The sequence below is a fragment of the Chrysochloris asiatica genome, unplaced genomic scaffold (genome assembly GCF_000296735.1).
Source record: "Chrysochloris asiatica unplaced genomic scaffold, ChrAsi1.0 scaffold00049, whole genome shotgun sequence".
Lineage (NCBI taxonomy): Eukaryota > Metazoa > Chordata > Mammalia > Afrosoricida > Chrysochloridae > Chrysochloris > Chrysochloris asiatica.
In genome coordinates this window covers 12,741,065-12,756,186 of record NW_006408567.1, presented here as the reverse complement: position 1 = coordinate 12,756,186, position 15,122 = coordinate 12,741,065, and the positions used below count along the sequence as shown (strand labels likewise).

At 45.1% G+C, this 15,122-nt stretch overlaps 1 protein-coding gene across 1 annotated transcript in view; it reads left to right on the top strand.

Annotated features, from left to right (window-relative positions):
* Positions 1-5,715: 5,715 nt before the first annotated feature.
* The window catches only part of RCAN1 (regulator of calcineurin 1), a 137,122-nt gene continuing 127,715 nt past the window's right edge, over positions 5,716-15,122 (top strand). Inside the window, exon 1 of the mRNA XM_006862555.1 lies at positions 5,716-5,958. Within this exon, the coding sequence (XP_006862617.1) occupies positions 5,716-5,958 (243 nt within the window). The remainder of the gene's footprint in view (positions 5,959-15,122) is intronic.

Here is a 15,122-nt window from a genome sequence, read left to right as displayed (position 1 = left end):
CCACCATACTTACGGAACACGTATTGCTAAGTTTCTGCCTGTGCTGTTGACAGCTAATGTTTCTGATGTTTTTGGTTTGCTTTTTTTTTCCGGGCGCTGATGGTTGGTATTCATTCATTATTGTCAGTGAACAGATAAGGCACAACCATCTGTCTGCCTTCCTTTAACTTCTAAGGCATGGTTAAGATGTCAGTTACTATAACATTTTCTAAGTGGAAAGAAAAATCTGGCGTTTTATTACTAAATATGTCACTGACAATCAGGCAAGGAATGGAGCAGCCAGACGTGGGAGACATGATAGTAATTGTATTTGTTGAGAGCTTTTACCACTCAGTTCTGTTCTTTTGAGAGATCTCTCATGCCCAGTGTTTTCCCTCAGTATCTCAGAGATGAGTAGAACTGCTCATGAGGATTTCCAGGACTGCAAATTTCTATGGAAGCAGATCGCCTCATCTTTCTCACAATGAGCAGCTGGTGGATTTGAACCACTGATACTGAGGTTAGCAGCCCCATGCTTAACCCACTGTACTACTTGGGCTCCTTTTTGAACTGCAAACCCCTTATCTTCTACTCTTAATCGTCCTACCTTTGTCTCCTTCTTTCCCTCTCTTCTCCTTTCCCTGCTCCCACCCCCATTCTCTCCTCTTCTCATTAGTGATTTATTGTTTTTTGTTGTTGTTGTTGTTGTTGTTGTGTGCCCTGGAGTAGGTTCTGACTCACAGCGACTCCTACATAGGGTTTCCCAGGAGGGACTGGTAGTCTGAACCACGGACCTTGCAGTTAGCAGCCCAGACCTTATCATTTAGCACCAAACCAGCGATTTAAGTTAATGAGAACTATTTAACTATTTCGCTTGCTACACAAATGAGAGGAGCTCTGGTAGCATAGTGCTTAGGAATTGGGCTGTGAACCCAGGGACAGCAGTTCGAAAATTCTGTGGGAAATAGATGAGGCTTTCTGCTCCCATAAAGATTTACAGCCTTGGAAGCCCTGAACAGGGTCACTATGAGTCAGAACCGACTCCACAGCACATAACAACAACACAAATGAAAGCAGTGTTATTATTAGAGTTGCAAAGACATGTCACCCTCTTTGTTATGCTGCCTGGGGAGGGGGTGGGAAGAGGTAAAGGAGGGAGTCCAAAGGCACTGAGGGAATTTGGGGTTTTATCTGTATCTTAGCCATGACTAACTGCATCTCACAACCAATTAGAGGGAACTGTGCCTTTCCCACTTGGCCTGAAGTGGCAACGGCTCCTTCTTCTATTGACCCCTTGTGGATAGTCAGCTGTGAAGATTTGCTCCTCATGCATTTCAGGTTTCTGTTTGCTGGTGCTTCCCTTAGCACCCTTTGTCCATCAGGCCCACTGGCGTGCTATGAGAGGCTTACAGTAAGCCAGCCATGTAAGAGCGAATTGTCCTCGGGATGAAGATGACAGGGACCCACCCAGCAACAGTCTGGCTAGGCTTTGTTTTTCCAAAACTGGTGCCTCATCCCTGTGTTATCCTTTTCAGAATGTCTGGCTGAGCTTACGGAGAGTTTTCAAACCTGCAGTGTCATCCAGCCCACAGCACTTCATTTAACCCCTTGTGGTCTACATCATTTTTTTTTCATACCACTTTATTGAGATATAGTTTATATACCATGAAATTCACCTTTGAGAAAGTATACAAAGCTGGGCATCACCACAATCCAATATTGGAACATTTCCATCACCCTGAAAGGGACCCTCATATCTTTAACAATCACTCTCCGTTTCCTCCTTTCCCCAGTCCTTGATGACCATGAATCTACTTTCTGTCTCTGTGGTTTGTCTGTTTGGGACATTTCATATAGATGGAATTATACAATGTGTTGTCTTTTGTGACTGGCTTCTTTCATGTAGCAATAGTTCCTGAAGGTGGTTACATGTTAAAAGCATGAATTAGTAATGCAGTCCTTTTAGTGGCTGAATAATATTCCATTGTATGAATATACATTTTGTTTATCCACTCATCAGCTGATGGACATTTCAGTTGTTTCCACTTTTCTAGCTGTTATGAGTAATGCGGCTATAAATATTCACGTACATGTTTTGCGTGGATGTATGCTTTCAATTCCTAAGACTTGAGAATGCTGGGTTATATGATAATTCAATGTCTAGCTTTTTGAGGAACGGCCAAACTATTTTCCACAGCAGCTGGACCATTCTACATTCTCACCAGCAATGAATGTGGGTTTCAATTTCTTCACATCCTGTATCACATTCTATTTTATCTCTGCGTGTGCATTACTTTTCCCCTTTGATTTAGACTCCCTGAAGTCACTAAGAGTTCTAAGATGGTCTTAATAGCACCTGGTAGGTTCAGGATAAATGCCAACTGTTACTGGAATATACCTTGTATTATAATCAATTACACTTCTGGACTCAACGGTAAGGCTACGTTAGGAGAAAATACAATTATAATGTTTGGAGAATGCAGTGGTTTTAGAGGATAAACACTGGACTGCAAACCATAAGGTTGGTAGTTCGAGCCCACCAGCCACTTTTTGGGAGAAAGGGGAGGCTTTCTACTCCTGCAAATATTTATAGTCTCAGAAACCGTGACTGTAAATTGAAACATTACAACAATTCCAATTTCCTGTCCTCCAAAAAAACCTAGCACATAAACAGAGCTATCATTGCTTTAGCATTTCCTGAATGTTTATTGCATGCTATGTTATTTTTTCAGGTGAGGAAACTGACACAGGCTACTTGTCCAAGGTCACACCATTGATAGCAAAGCTGGAATTCAGACCCAAGTTTTTCCTGTACCATACCAGTGATTCCATGGGAGAAAGATGAGGCTTTCTGCTCCCATAAAGATTTACAGCCTCAGAAACCCTGTTCAGGGTCGCTATGGGTAGGAACTGACTCGACGGCACTTAACAACAACAACTGCACGTCACAGTGAAGAGACTCTGTTTGGTAGGAAGACTGAAGTACAGACACACTTGAGGTCCTCTGGTTTCTTTTTCGGAAACTTGGTGGGGCAGTGGGTCAAGCACTGGTATACTAATGATGAGGTCCTCTGTTCAAACCCAACCACTCCTCAAAGAAAGATGAGGCTGTCTGCTCTGGTAAAGATGACAATCTCTGAATCCCAATGGGAACAGTTCTACTGCATCCTATAGGGTTTCTCTGAATGGAAATAGACTTGATGGCTATCGGTTTGGTTGTGGTTTCCCTTGGTGAACTCCCTACCCAAGGCATGAACCAATGTCTTATCTAATGCTGTCTCTGATTGTACATAATCCATCACTCAGTTTGTTGCACTGTGGTGGCTTGCACGTTGCTGCGATTCTGGAAGCCATGCCTCTGGTATTTTAAACACCAGCAAGGTCACCGATAGTGGACAGGTTTCAGCTGAGCTTCCAGACTACGCTAGACTCAGAAGAAGGAGAGATGGGCTACTTCCAAATGTTTAGCCACTGAAAACCTTCTGGATAGCAGTGAAACACTGTCCAATAGCACCAGAATATTGAATATTGAAACATGATGAAGAGTGCCAGGATACAGATATAGTTAGAGACATAGTGCTGAAAGATGAGCCTCTCAGGTTAGAAGGCATTCAAAATATGGCTGGGGAAGAATTGCCTCCTCAAAGTAGAGTTGACTATGTTGATGTGAATGGAGTAAAGCTTTCTGAACATTTGTTTGCTGATGGGGCACAAGTCAAAATGAGGAGAAACAGCTGCAGTCCAGTGCTTATCCTAGAGCCCTAGAGAGGAAGTACATTTCAGTCACTTAAATCTCTGTGGCATTCATTAGTAATTGGCATGCTTGGTAAAAATGGAGGAAGAGTGAATGAGAGGAAGACCCCTAACAAGGTGGATAGGCACAGTGGCAGCAACAATGGGGGTCAAGTGTGGCAACAATTGTGAGGATGGAGCAGTACCAGGTGGTGTTTTGGTCTGTTGTATCTGGGGTCACTACTGACTTGATGGCACCTAACAACAACAATTGTAAATCATTGTTACTATTAGTGGTGGTGATGTTCCATGGAGCCCCGTTCTGACTCATAGCGACCCTGTATAGGATTTCTGAGGCTGTCAATCTTTACGGGAACAGAAAGCCTCATCTTTCTCCAAGGAACCGCTGGTAGTCTCGAACTGCTGACCATGAGATTAGCAGTCTGACTTGTAACCACTACGCTACCAGAGCTTCTTAGTTGTTACTATCAGGTGCTATTAAGACAATTAGGACTCATAGTACGCCGTGTGAAAGCCTACAACTGCCCCATAGAGTTTTCTAAACTGTAATCTTTGTTGGAGCTGTCAACTGGTCTGTTAGCAGTCCAGTGCTTACACAATGGGTCACCAGTCTCCATTGCACATACATAGTGAAAACCCAAACCAATTTCCATAGAGGAAAATTGTGACTCACAGTGACCCTGTAGGGCAGGCTGTAAATCTTTATGGAAACAGATTGCCACATCTTTCACCCACAGTACATTTAATGGTGGGTTCAAACCCAGGCCTTGCTATCAGACAAGAGTGTTTCAACCTGCACCACCAGAGTTCCTTGGGCATACATAGTTCATGGTGGTGGTGTGCTGTCTGGTCGATGTGTAGGATTTCTGAGGCTATAAATCTAGAATGCCTCATCTTTCTCCCGAGAAGCACCTGGTGAACTCAAACTGCTGAACAGTTAGCAGCCAAACGTGTTACTGCTAACCGAATGTATGTAGTGGTGATTTAAAAGTTATTTCTAATTATGCAAATCTTGAACAATGATACAAGGACTAATAAACTAAAACAGAAAAGTAAGATATTATCATGCTCTGTCTAGCTCAATCCTTGAATTTGCAAATATATCTGATAAGGCTAAAATGTCCTAGTGGCAGTGGCTAAGCTGGCTGGTAACTGAAAAGCAAGCAGTTCCAATCCACTAGAGAGTGCTTCTCTAAAGAAAGATGTGGCAATTTGCTTAGTGAAGACTTACAGTCTTGAAAACCCTATGGGACAGTTCTATTATGTACTACAGGGTTGGTATTAGTCAGAATTGACTGATGGCAGTGAGTGTGGTTTTGGTTTATCAGTGAACTTCAAACGGTTTGTGGGAAAACGGTATTAAACACTAATGGAATTTGTCCACGAACTCTGAAGCCCCCTCATATGGTAAGCATCTATTGGCTGCAGCTAGAGCAATAACCACGAGTAGATGTCACTTAAATCTCTCAAAGTTGTCTCCTGTCTCTTAAATCGTCACTGCCCAGAAACCAGAGAAGCTCTGTCTCCCCAACTATCATCAGACGCTCAAAACCCTGCCTGGCACCTTTCTGCAGGCACCAGCTGTTCAAAGAATCGGCACCAGAGACCTTTGCCCCTAACCAACATGGCTGATCTTAAGACTTCAGGTTTAAAGATCACGTGAGGAGAATTCCGTGCTTTTATTGGCCTTCCCTCCTGGAATTGCGGACTACACTAACACAGCGTGTGCCGGCCTTAAAGGGCCCGCTACTCAATCCATGGGAGCTCCGCCCTCGGAGCTGAGCGAGCAGGGAGGCGCGCGAGGTTTCTGCCCCTCCCGCTTGGAACGGTTGGCGGGCGTTGGGAGGCCGAGTCTCCCGAAGCCTTAGTGATAGCTGCCCGTTGCGGCGCGAGCCCGAGGGGGTTAAGCCGGAGTCCGCGGCCGCGGTGCCGAAGCGCGAGCGTGAAGACCTGGTGGGGCGCTTGGGGCGCGCGGGCGCTGGGATGGAGGGCGGTGTAGCGGGGCCCCGACTCGGGGCTACGGCCGAGGCGGCCGGGGCGCGAGTGCGGCCCGGGGTGACGCTGCGGCCCTTTGCGCCGTTCCCGGGGGCGGCCGAGGCTGAAGAGGACGGCGGCGACTGGAGCTTCATCGACTGCGAGATGGAGGAGGTGGACCTGCAGGACCTGCCCAGCGCCACCATCGCTTGCCACCTGGACCCTCGCGTGTTCGCAGACGGCCTGTACCGGGTGAGGACGGGCGGGGGGCGGCCACTTGTTGCCCCCGAGGTCCTGGTGGCCCGGGGTACCGGTTGGGGGCGGCCCCTGGGGACACGTTAACACTGCGGGGGGGCCCCCCTCACCACCACCACCCCCTGCGGTCCCCTGCGCTTGGCCGCGACGGGGTGGGTCCTAGGGTGTGTGGCCCCAAGCACCTTCCGGCCGCACGTTGCCCTTCGGGGGGCGCTCTCCTCCCGGCGCTTGGTACCAGAGACGCCCCTTCCTCGGGGTGTTTACTATTTTTACTGGGCGAGGGGAATCGAGAGTGAATTAGCACCACGGTGGCCACTGGAGTGTTGACCCGGCGGTTTTACCCAGCACCTTGCATTTATTTACTCTTAGAAGAGGTGGTCACCTCATTCATAGGGATAAGGAAACAGACGTTGAGTGGCGGTATGACTCGCCGCGATGTGACTCGCTGCTCGTAAATAGGACGTCTCTGCATTCTCAGTCTGCACTGTTGGAAGAAAAACCAATGTTTGGGTGAGGATCCGTGGTTGCTCATTATTCTCTGCTTGGCCAGTTTGGGGCGGATGGTGTGGAGGGGAACGGGACCCATTTTTTAGGCCTTGAAGATATTTAGTCACGAATCTTGACCCCTGAAGGAGTGACATGCCACCATGGAGAATATTCAGTATGGGGGAGATGAAGCCCCCCTCCCCCCCCCCCAGACCATACATACTAGACACTTTGGAGGGTGAGGGGGCTGGTATGAGTAATCAGTGATGTTGGTGAGGAGGAGGAATTTATTTCAAATTTGCAACTATTGTGCAGAATAGAATTTGGACAGTGGAGGCGGTACAGAATGAAACCTGTCTTTGGGAGATGCCCCATTAGGAAAGCATTGCTTTCAGTGCTTGGCTCTGGATCTATAGATACTGTCAATGAACTAGAGTCGAAGGTGGCTGCCAGAAGAAATAGAAAACCGTGTGCTTAAGCCCCATTTAGTCATGATTTACATACCATTTAGTTGCAAAAGGGAATTACAATAGCTGTGTGCTTAGGTAAGCTTTTCTGTATGCATTCTATAACAACAAATGGCAGGGGCACTGGGTCTTATTCATCTTATTCTGAAGCCTTTTCTTCTCATCCTAGACTAAGGCCTAGCCAGCATGTCAAGTCTCTCTCATTGGGATCTTAGGCCATCTTTCTGATTGACCAAAATCAGGTCCTGTGATCATCCACTTGTTTGCTTGGGTGTATGTAGCAATGCACAAAGCTTAATTTTTCCCTGTTTAAGTAAATGCTGGGGACACTCCTAAAATGGCTTTATATGAAAATGTGCCCACTTTGCCAGTAATTCATTTTTAACAAATGTTCACTGAGGTTTTATTCTGAGCTCTGGATACTGTTCTAGGCTCTTAGGGCACAACAATGAATAAAATACCATTCCTGCTTTCAGATATTCTTATTGGGAAACACCGACAATATACAAAGCAAGATCAAGTATGTCAGATAAAAGTAAGACTTAGAAGGAGGAGGAGGGAGTGGAAGTGTGACCAGGGACTGCTGTTTGACATACTATAGATAGATATATCTATCAGGGAAGGCCATACTGAGAAGGTGAAAATTTGAGCAGAGACTGTGGGTTAGCATTTAGTCTTTCATTGTAGACTTATGCTTTCCGTGTTCCAGAGTACAGTGGGCAGTACAATGATAGAATTCTCTTCTTCCATAAGGGAGATCTGAGTTCGATTCCCAGCCAATGCCCCTCATGTGCAGCTACACCCTCTGTCGTTGGAGACTTACATGTTACTGTGATGCTGAAATGGTTTCAGTAGAACTTCCCAATTCAGATAGACTAAGAAGAAAGGCCTGGTGATGTGCTCATAAAACTCAGCCAGTGAGAACTCACTGGATCACAGCAGCACTAATCTGCAACCAATCATAGGGATGGTGTAGGACTAGGCAACATTCCCTTTAGTTGTTCATGGGGTGGCCATACATTGGGGCTGACTGAATGCTGCTGTTGTTGTTAGGTGCCATTGAGTCCGTTCCAACTCATAACTATCCTGTATAGGGTTTTTGAAGAGCCACTGGTGAGTTTGAATGGCCAACCTTGCAGTTCAAACCAACCTTGTGGTCCATTGCTTATTGTACAGCATCACACCAGGACTTAATGGTACCTAGCAACAACTGTGTTTCAGGCACTGCCTTTGGCCCAGGGGATATGATGGTAAACAAGCTTCCTGCTATCATAGAGCTTACATTTTAGTGGTTAAAAAAGAAATGGTGGTGGTTATGTGCCGTGGAGTCGGAACCGACTCATAGCGACCCTGTACAGGGTTTCCGAGGCTGTATATCTTTACGGGAACAAAATGCCTCATCTTTCTCACGCAGAACAGCTGGTAGTTTTAAACTGCTAACCTTGCGGTTCACATCCCGATTCGTAACCACTGTGCTACCAGAAATAGACAATAAAAATGATAAAATTACAAAAAATTATTTTTAAAATGAACAGGATAATTGCAGACTGTGATAAATGCAGTGAAGAAAATGGAACAGGGTGATGAGATACAGAGTTACAAGGTCAAGGACAGGGCTGTGTCAGCCAGGTCCTAAGAGTGACACTCAGATGGTTCTAGAGGTTTGAATGAGAAGCTGGCTAATTGTGGCAGGATGGAGAGAATCAACAGGGCTGTCAAGGCATGCTGGAGCAACCTTCCCAGCCCTTGGTCTCATTGGCAGAGCCCAGCTGGCAGCCAGGAGGCAGGGAGCCTCAGCAGTACACTCTGTAGGTGGGTACAACCTTCTAGGGCCCAGAGAAGGGTGGAAGGGGCAGTGAATGGTTCTGGGGACACACTGAGAAGAATTGGTGTGGAGCTACTTTAGCTAGGGTAGCTAAAGTAGAGTAGCTGGGAAGGCCTCTACGAACAGCTTGGATTATACTGGCAAGAAGAAGCTCTTTGTTGAGATATTTAAATACTTGTCGAGGCAGTTGCTGCTCGATTCATGTTGTCTCCATGCACAATGGAACCAAACATTGTCTGATTGTGCACCATCCCTATGATCAGTTGTGAACTGGACCTTTGTGCTCCTTGGGGTTTTTGCTGGCTGATTTTCAGAAGTAGATGGCCAGGCTTCCCAGTCCATCTTAGTGTGGAAGCTCTGCTGAAACCTGTTCAGCATCATAAAAACACAAAAGCTTCCACTGATAGACGGGTGGTGTTTTGTTGTTAAGTGTCATCGAGTTGGTTCCAACTCATAGTGGCCCTATATATAGGGTGTCCAAGAAATGGCTGGTGGGTTTGAACTGCTGACCCTGCGGATAGCAGCCCAATGCTAATCTTACAGTGCCACAGCAGGACATTGGCCAGGAATGAACCCCAGGTCTCCCATATGCAAGGCTAGAATTCTACCACTGGCCTCATGTTGTTGAGTCAGAGGGACTAGCACACGGAATAGTCCCCAGGCAGGGATGAATTGGTGCTTACAGAAGGGACTGCATAGATGGAGTGGCAAGTGAGAGATGGGGCGTGATGATGGCTGAGCTTGGATGGGCAGTGAGGAGCTAAATTACCTGGAGTGCCATGGAGGTCATCCATTGGAAGGATTTGGGTTGTATTCTCATTGCAAAACTGGGTGGGGAAGAAGCTAGGAGACCAATGAGGAGGTGGTTGGAGTTGTCCAGCGTAGTGTGAAAGACAATTGGACTAGGGCGGTGTTGCAAGAGATGGAGAATAGAGCCTCCCCTTCTCTCCATTGAGAAGATCAGGTATTTCAGATAGGAAGGGGAGGGGTGGGGTCATCTGTGTGTTAGTTGTCCAGTTGTAATGCCCCATAAAATGTAAAACAGTAGGGAGAGATACAAAAACCATGTCTGCCAAGGGAATCCAAATCTCTGGAGGTAAAAAGTTCTGTGCAATAAGACAATCAGAGAGCTAAAATCACCACATTTGTATCAGAGTGGGACTATATGCTCCCTTGCGCTTTCAGTAGCTGATATTTCAGAAGTTGGCCAGGCATTTCTTCCAAGGTGCTTTGGGGTGGACTCAAACCTCCAACTTTTTGGTTAGCAGCCAAGTGCATTAACTGTATGTAACCCCTGGGACTACTCCATAAGTCATGGGAACCCTTCCAATAAATCATTTCTCATTTAGCTAAAACCCTCTGGGTGGGAAGACAAGACTTCTGTGGTTTCAATCTAACAAACTTGTTTTAAAAATTATTCTTTCTAAAGTCTAAAGTGTTCATTTTTGGGTGATGTCATGAAAATGGGAGTCTGCTTTAAGGTTGGTGGATTGCAACTCATCGTGACCCTTTTTAGGGTTTCTGAGTTATAATCTTTATGGGGCCAGCCTCATCGTTCTCCTGAGGAACCGCCGAACCTTGCAGCTAGCAGCCTGATGCCTAACCCATAGCACCACCAGGCTCAGCACCTGCATAAGCTAGCCATTAACTGCAGTTCAGACACAAGCCCTGGTACCATCATCCTCTCTTTCTAACGTAGGGGTGGCTGGTCACCTGGGGGAAGGAAAAGGACTATATGAACTTCACATAATGGTCCTATCATCCTGTAACCTTCATCTTAAAGGAAAGAAATAAATAGGGCAGAAACGCTTATTCGTTTGGGAATTTATATTTGAAGGCATTTGGAGCCAGAATAGTTGTGGTCCCACAGGTAAGCTTTGCTTTGTTAGCTGGATCACCATCATTGATATGGTAAATAATTCATAATGAATATGTTAATTAAATGTTTATCTAACAAATAAATCCAGGTCAGCATTACTTTATAGTAATATCATTAGGGAGAATTATATCATTACAAATGAATGAGAACTTTCATTGCAATAAGATTACCTTCTGTTTGTACAAATATTTGCTTAGCATATTCCAACACTACTCTTTTTTTGAACCTTTTTTTCTTCTTTTTACTTAGGAAAGCAAGGCTTTGCTTTGAACCTGTAATTACTTGTGCTTCGGATTGTTGGCAATGGTTAGCTGGTTCCCTAGAATAAGGGTTTGTTCAGTCGTCATTAAGCTAACCAGGCATTTAAGAGTTCTCAAATAATCTTCTGTTCCTTTCCAAGCAGTAAATATAGTTCCATACAGTAATGGAAATAAATACTTTTTTTTTTTCTGTTGTCTTAAACATGAATGTATATTTAATTGATGGAACTTTGCCTGAAGGCTGTCAAAAAATGCTAATCATAGAAAAATGTACTTGTTCTTAATGAATAAACTCACTTTTCTTTTTTCTGTTTAAATGCCCACTTAAGATTTATGATACTTCCGTGAATTTCTTTTAATAACATAAAATATTCTGATAGACATAAAAGGAGTTTAACTTAAAGTCTTTATATAAGTGGTTCCAACCTTAGCGGTACATTAGACTATGTGGTGGTGGTGGGCTTTCAAACACCTTCCCTCCTGCCCCCCACCCCATGCAACTTCTAAAACAAAAATCTCAGGGGCTGGGATCTAGGTATCAGAAGATGGGACAACTCTCAGATGACTCGAATTGGTAGCCAAGAGTCCCAGCTAGAAGGGGTTACGCCTGACCAGAGCAGCAGGTGTGAGAAGATTGTGAACTGGAAACCCGCACCTCCTTTCAGTCTGTTAACTGAACCTTTCTGTGCGGTGATTTCCTCAGTCTAAAATGAGATCTGTGAGCTCCCTTCTCCTCCTGTGTTGTTTGGTGTTATACTGTGAACGCAGGATTATAAGGCCATCTACAGGACAGCCTATACCTTTGGGGCAAGACAGAGTGTTTAACTTGACTGTCTGCCTCCTCCCTTGTACCTATTGCATCCGCTCATGCCACTCAATCTCCTCATAAATGCCAGACATGCACTTGTCCTCCTGAAGCTTTTCTGTCTTTTTACAGATATTCAATTTCAGTTTGATGAAGTTCTCATCATTTTGCCTGCTGTATGTCTACCACATTGATAGTTGTGTTTGCAGGAAAGATAAATACTCATATGCAAATATCATCTTTCAAATTCTTATATATGTGGGATATATATATTAGCATAGTGGTTACAAATTGGGCTGCTAATCTCACGGTCAGTAGTGCTACTAATCTCACGGTCAGAAGTTTGAAACTACCAGCTGTTCCGTGGGAGAAAGATGAGGCTTTCTGCTCCAGTGAAGATTTACAGCCTCGGAAACCCTGTATGGGGTCGCTATGTGTCAGAACTGACTCCACAGCACACACCGACAACATGCATATATATAGTCCTGGTATAGCCCTGTGGGTTAATGTGCTGATTCACAAGGTAAGTTTGAATCTCAGGGTTGGCAGTTCAAGCTCACCAGCCACTCCTCGGAAACCCTACACAGGGTCACTATGAGTTGGAAGCAACTCCAGGGCACTTAACAGCAATAGGATGCATGTATTCCACTCTAACTCCCCTACCCCATTCAGCCTGTGTCTCAATCCATGTATCTACACACACAAAGCACTTTTGTTCCAAGGTTGTATAATTTATCACTATTTACCTCTATCCCCTTAAGCCCATGCATACCACCCTGTGTCTTCACCTGTCTTCATTAGTCTTCTGCAACTCTCCCCCTTCTTGTATATTGCCCTCCCTGGCACCCGAGTTCGTAGTGTTTTATGAGAAAAAAAATCTTTGTGTTATATACGCAAAAGCTTTATTTTAGAAGTTACCTGCTGTTTCCCCAATTTTAGAATTTCTGACTCCTAAGTAATTTTTTTTTGTTTTTTTTTTACCTTCCACGACTTTTGTTAATCTCTCCTCATCATCCACCCTGTAACGAGCGTTTGGTTCCCTTTTCAGCTTAATCAGTCACCACCAGATTTGCTCAAAACATGATTTCTTCAGTAGCAGGAGTCTTAAATGCTATTGCCTCCCACCACAGACTTTTCAGTCCCCAAGACAGTTACATAAAGGGAACAAAAAGATAGATTTTGTGCTAGAACAGAATAGCTAAAGCAGAGGCTGCAAATCCCAGTGTTTCTGTATCAGGCTGTATTCTGGTCTCTTTGTTTCTTTTCTTTTTTAAAGATGTATCAGATGATACAATTCCCTCTTTTTCACTTGTATCACTAAGGGCTCCATTGCCAGACTCTGTGACCGCATCATTTCTGTAAAGGTAGTTGTGTGTACATCCATTTTGTGTGTGTATGTGTGTGTGTGAGAGAGAAAGACATAGACCCACAGTGTTGTGTGTGTTTGTGGGTAAACCCACAGTATTGTGTGTGACAGGTAGACCCATGTGATGTGTGTATGGGTGTGTGGGCTAGACCCATAGTGGTGTGTGTGATGGAGTAGGTTGGCCTAGCCCCGTTGGTGTACATATTCCAAGCACAATTGTTAGGAATTATTTCAGGAACTGTAGAGATGTGTCAGTCGTTTGAAATACAATTCAGTTGTGAGAGAGGTGTTGTCTTTTTTGTTCCCCTTGATAAATATTAATCTGTCAAGACATGGAGCTGCTGATGAATGAGACAGTGACTCTGCAGTGTAAGGAGCTCTGGTAGCATAGTGGTTATGAATTGGGCTGTGAACCTTAAGGTCAGCAGTTCGAAACTACCAGCCGCTCCGTGGGAGAAAGATGAGGCTTTCTACTCCCGTAAAGATTTACACCCTTGGAAACCTTGTACAGGGTCGCTATGGGTTGGAACCGACTTGATGGCACTTAACAACAACAACATAGCCCACTGTGGTGGCCTGCCAGCAAGTCGGGTCTGACACAGCGACCCTGGATAGGGTTTCCCAGGAGCAGCTGCTGGGTTTAAACTGCCGACCTTGCCGTTAGCAGTCCAGTGTTGATCCTACAGTGCCACACCAGGACTCTGTTTATACATACCATGGTGATAATCAGAATAGCTTTTCTGCCCTTAGTGGGGAAACATTTTCGAAATAAAACATCAGGAAAATATTGATGGCCTCAACTGAGACTTTGCAAATTGGGGAAAGGGAGGCTTCAGGTTGGGTAGATTTCAGTTGTTATAGAAATCCTTTACTAACTTGATTGAGCTCAGGTGGGTTGGTTTTTGTTTTGTTTTTCATTATAAAGACTTCATTGGGTTTAATATGCACAAGAGCTGTCTAGGAGGAGGTAGTGCGGCATGGTAGGTGGGGCATAGGCCTTAGGCATACTCTTACCACTCACTGGGCGACCCTGGGGGAATTAATTACCACGTCTGTGCTTTAGTTCACCTATCTGTGTTGTTGTTGTTATGTGCCGTGGAATTGGTTCCGACTCATAGTGACCCTCCCTGTACAGGGTTTCCGAGGCTGTAAATCGTTACAGAAGCAGAAAGCCTCATCTTTCTCCCACAGAGCAGCTGGTAATTTCGAACTGCTGACCTTGCAGTTCACAGCCCAGTTTGTAACTACTTCGCTCCCAGAGCTGTGCACGGCTGCTGATGGAAAGATTGATGGGATGGCAGGTTCAAGTCTACCCTGAGGTGTGTCAGAAGAAAAATCTGGTAATCTACTTCCAAACAAGTCAACCACTGAAAACCCTGTAGAGCACATTTCTTCTCTGGCACACAGACATGTCATGTGATCATCATGAGTGGGAGTTGACCAGTCAGCAGCTGGTAAAGTAGTACTTGGATCCTATGATGCCCAGACAATGTGGCACAATGTTTAGGATGTAGTGAACACACATTATAGGCTCATGTGTTCGTTACCTACTGTGTTTAAAAAATTAACACCAACTTAATGTCTTAAAACAATAAATAAATATTTATTTTCTCACCACTTATATGGGTCAGGGATCCAGGAGCAGCTTTTTTGGTGCCTCTGCCTCAGGGTGTTTCACAGACTGTAATAAAGTATCAGCTGAGACCCCCATCTGAAGGAGCATCTGTTTCCAAGCTCATGCCGCATGTTGCTGGCAGGATTCAGCTCCTGGATGACCAGTGGCTGGAGACCTCCTTATCCCCAGGGCCTCATAAAGCAATCCACAGCATGGCAGATGGCGCCCTAGCAATTAACAAGAAGAATGTCCAAGGTGGAGCCCACCATCCTTTCGTAACTCATCTTGGAATGCTATCCCATCACTTTTGCTGGGTGTGCAAATGGTTAATGCGCTCGGTTGCTTACTGAAAGGTTGGAGGTTCATCTTCACCCAGAGATACTTTGGAAGAAAGTTCCAAAATCAGCCACCGAAAACCCTATGGAGCATGGTTGTACTCTGACACACTGGGGTCACCA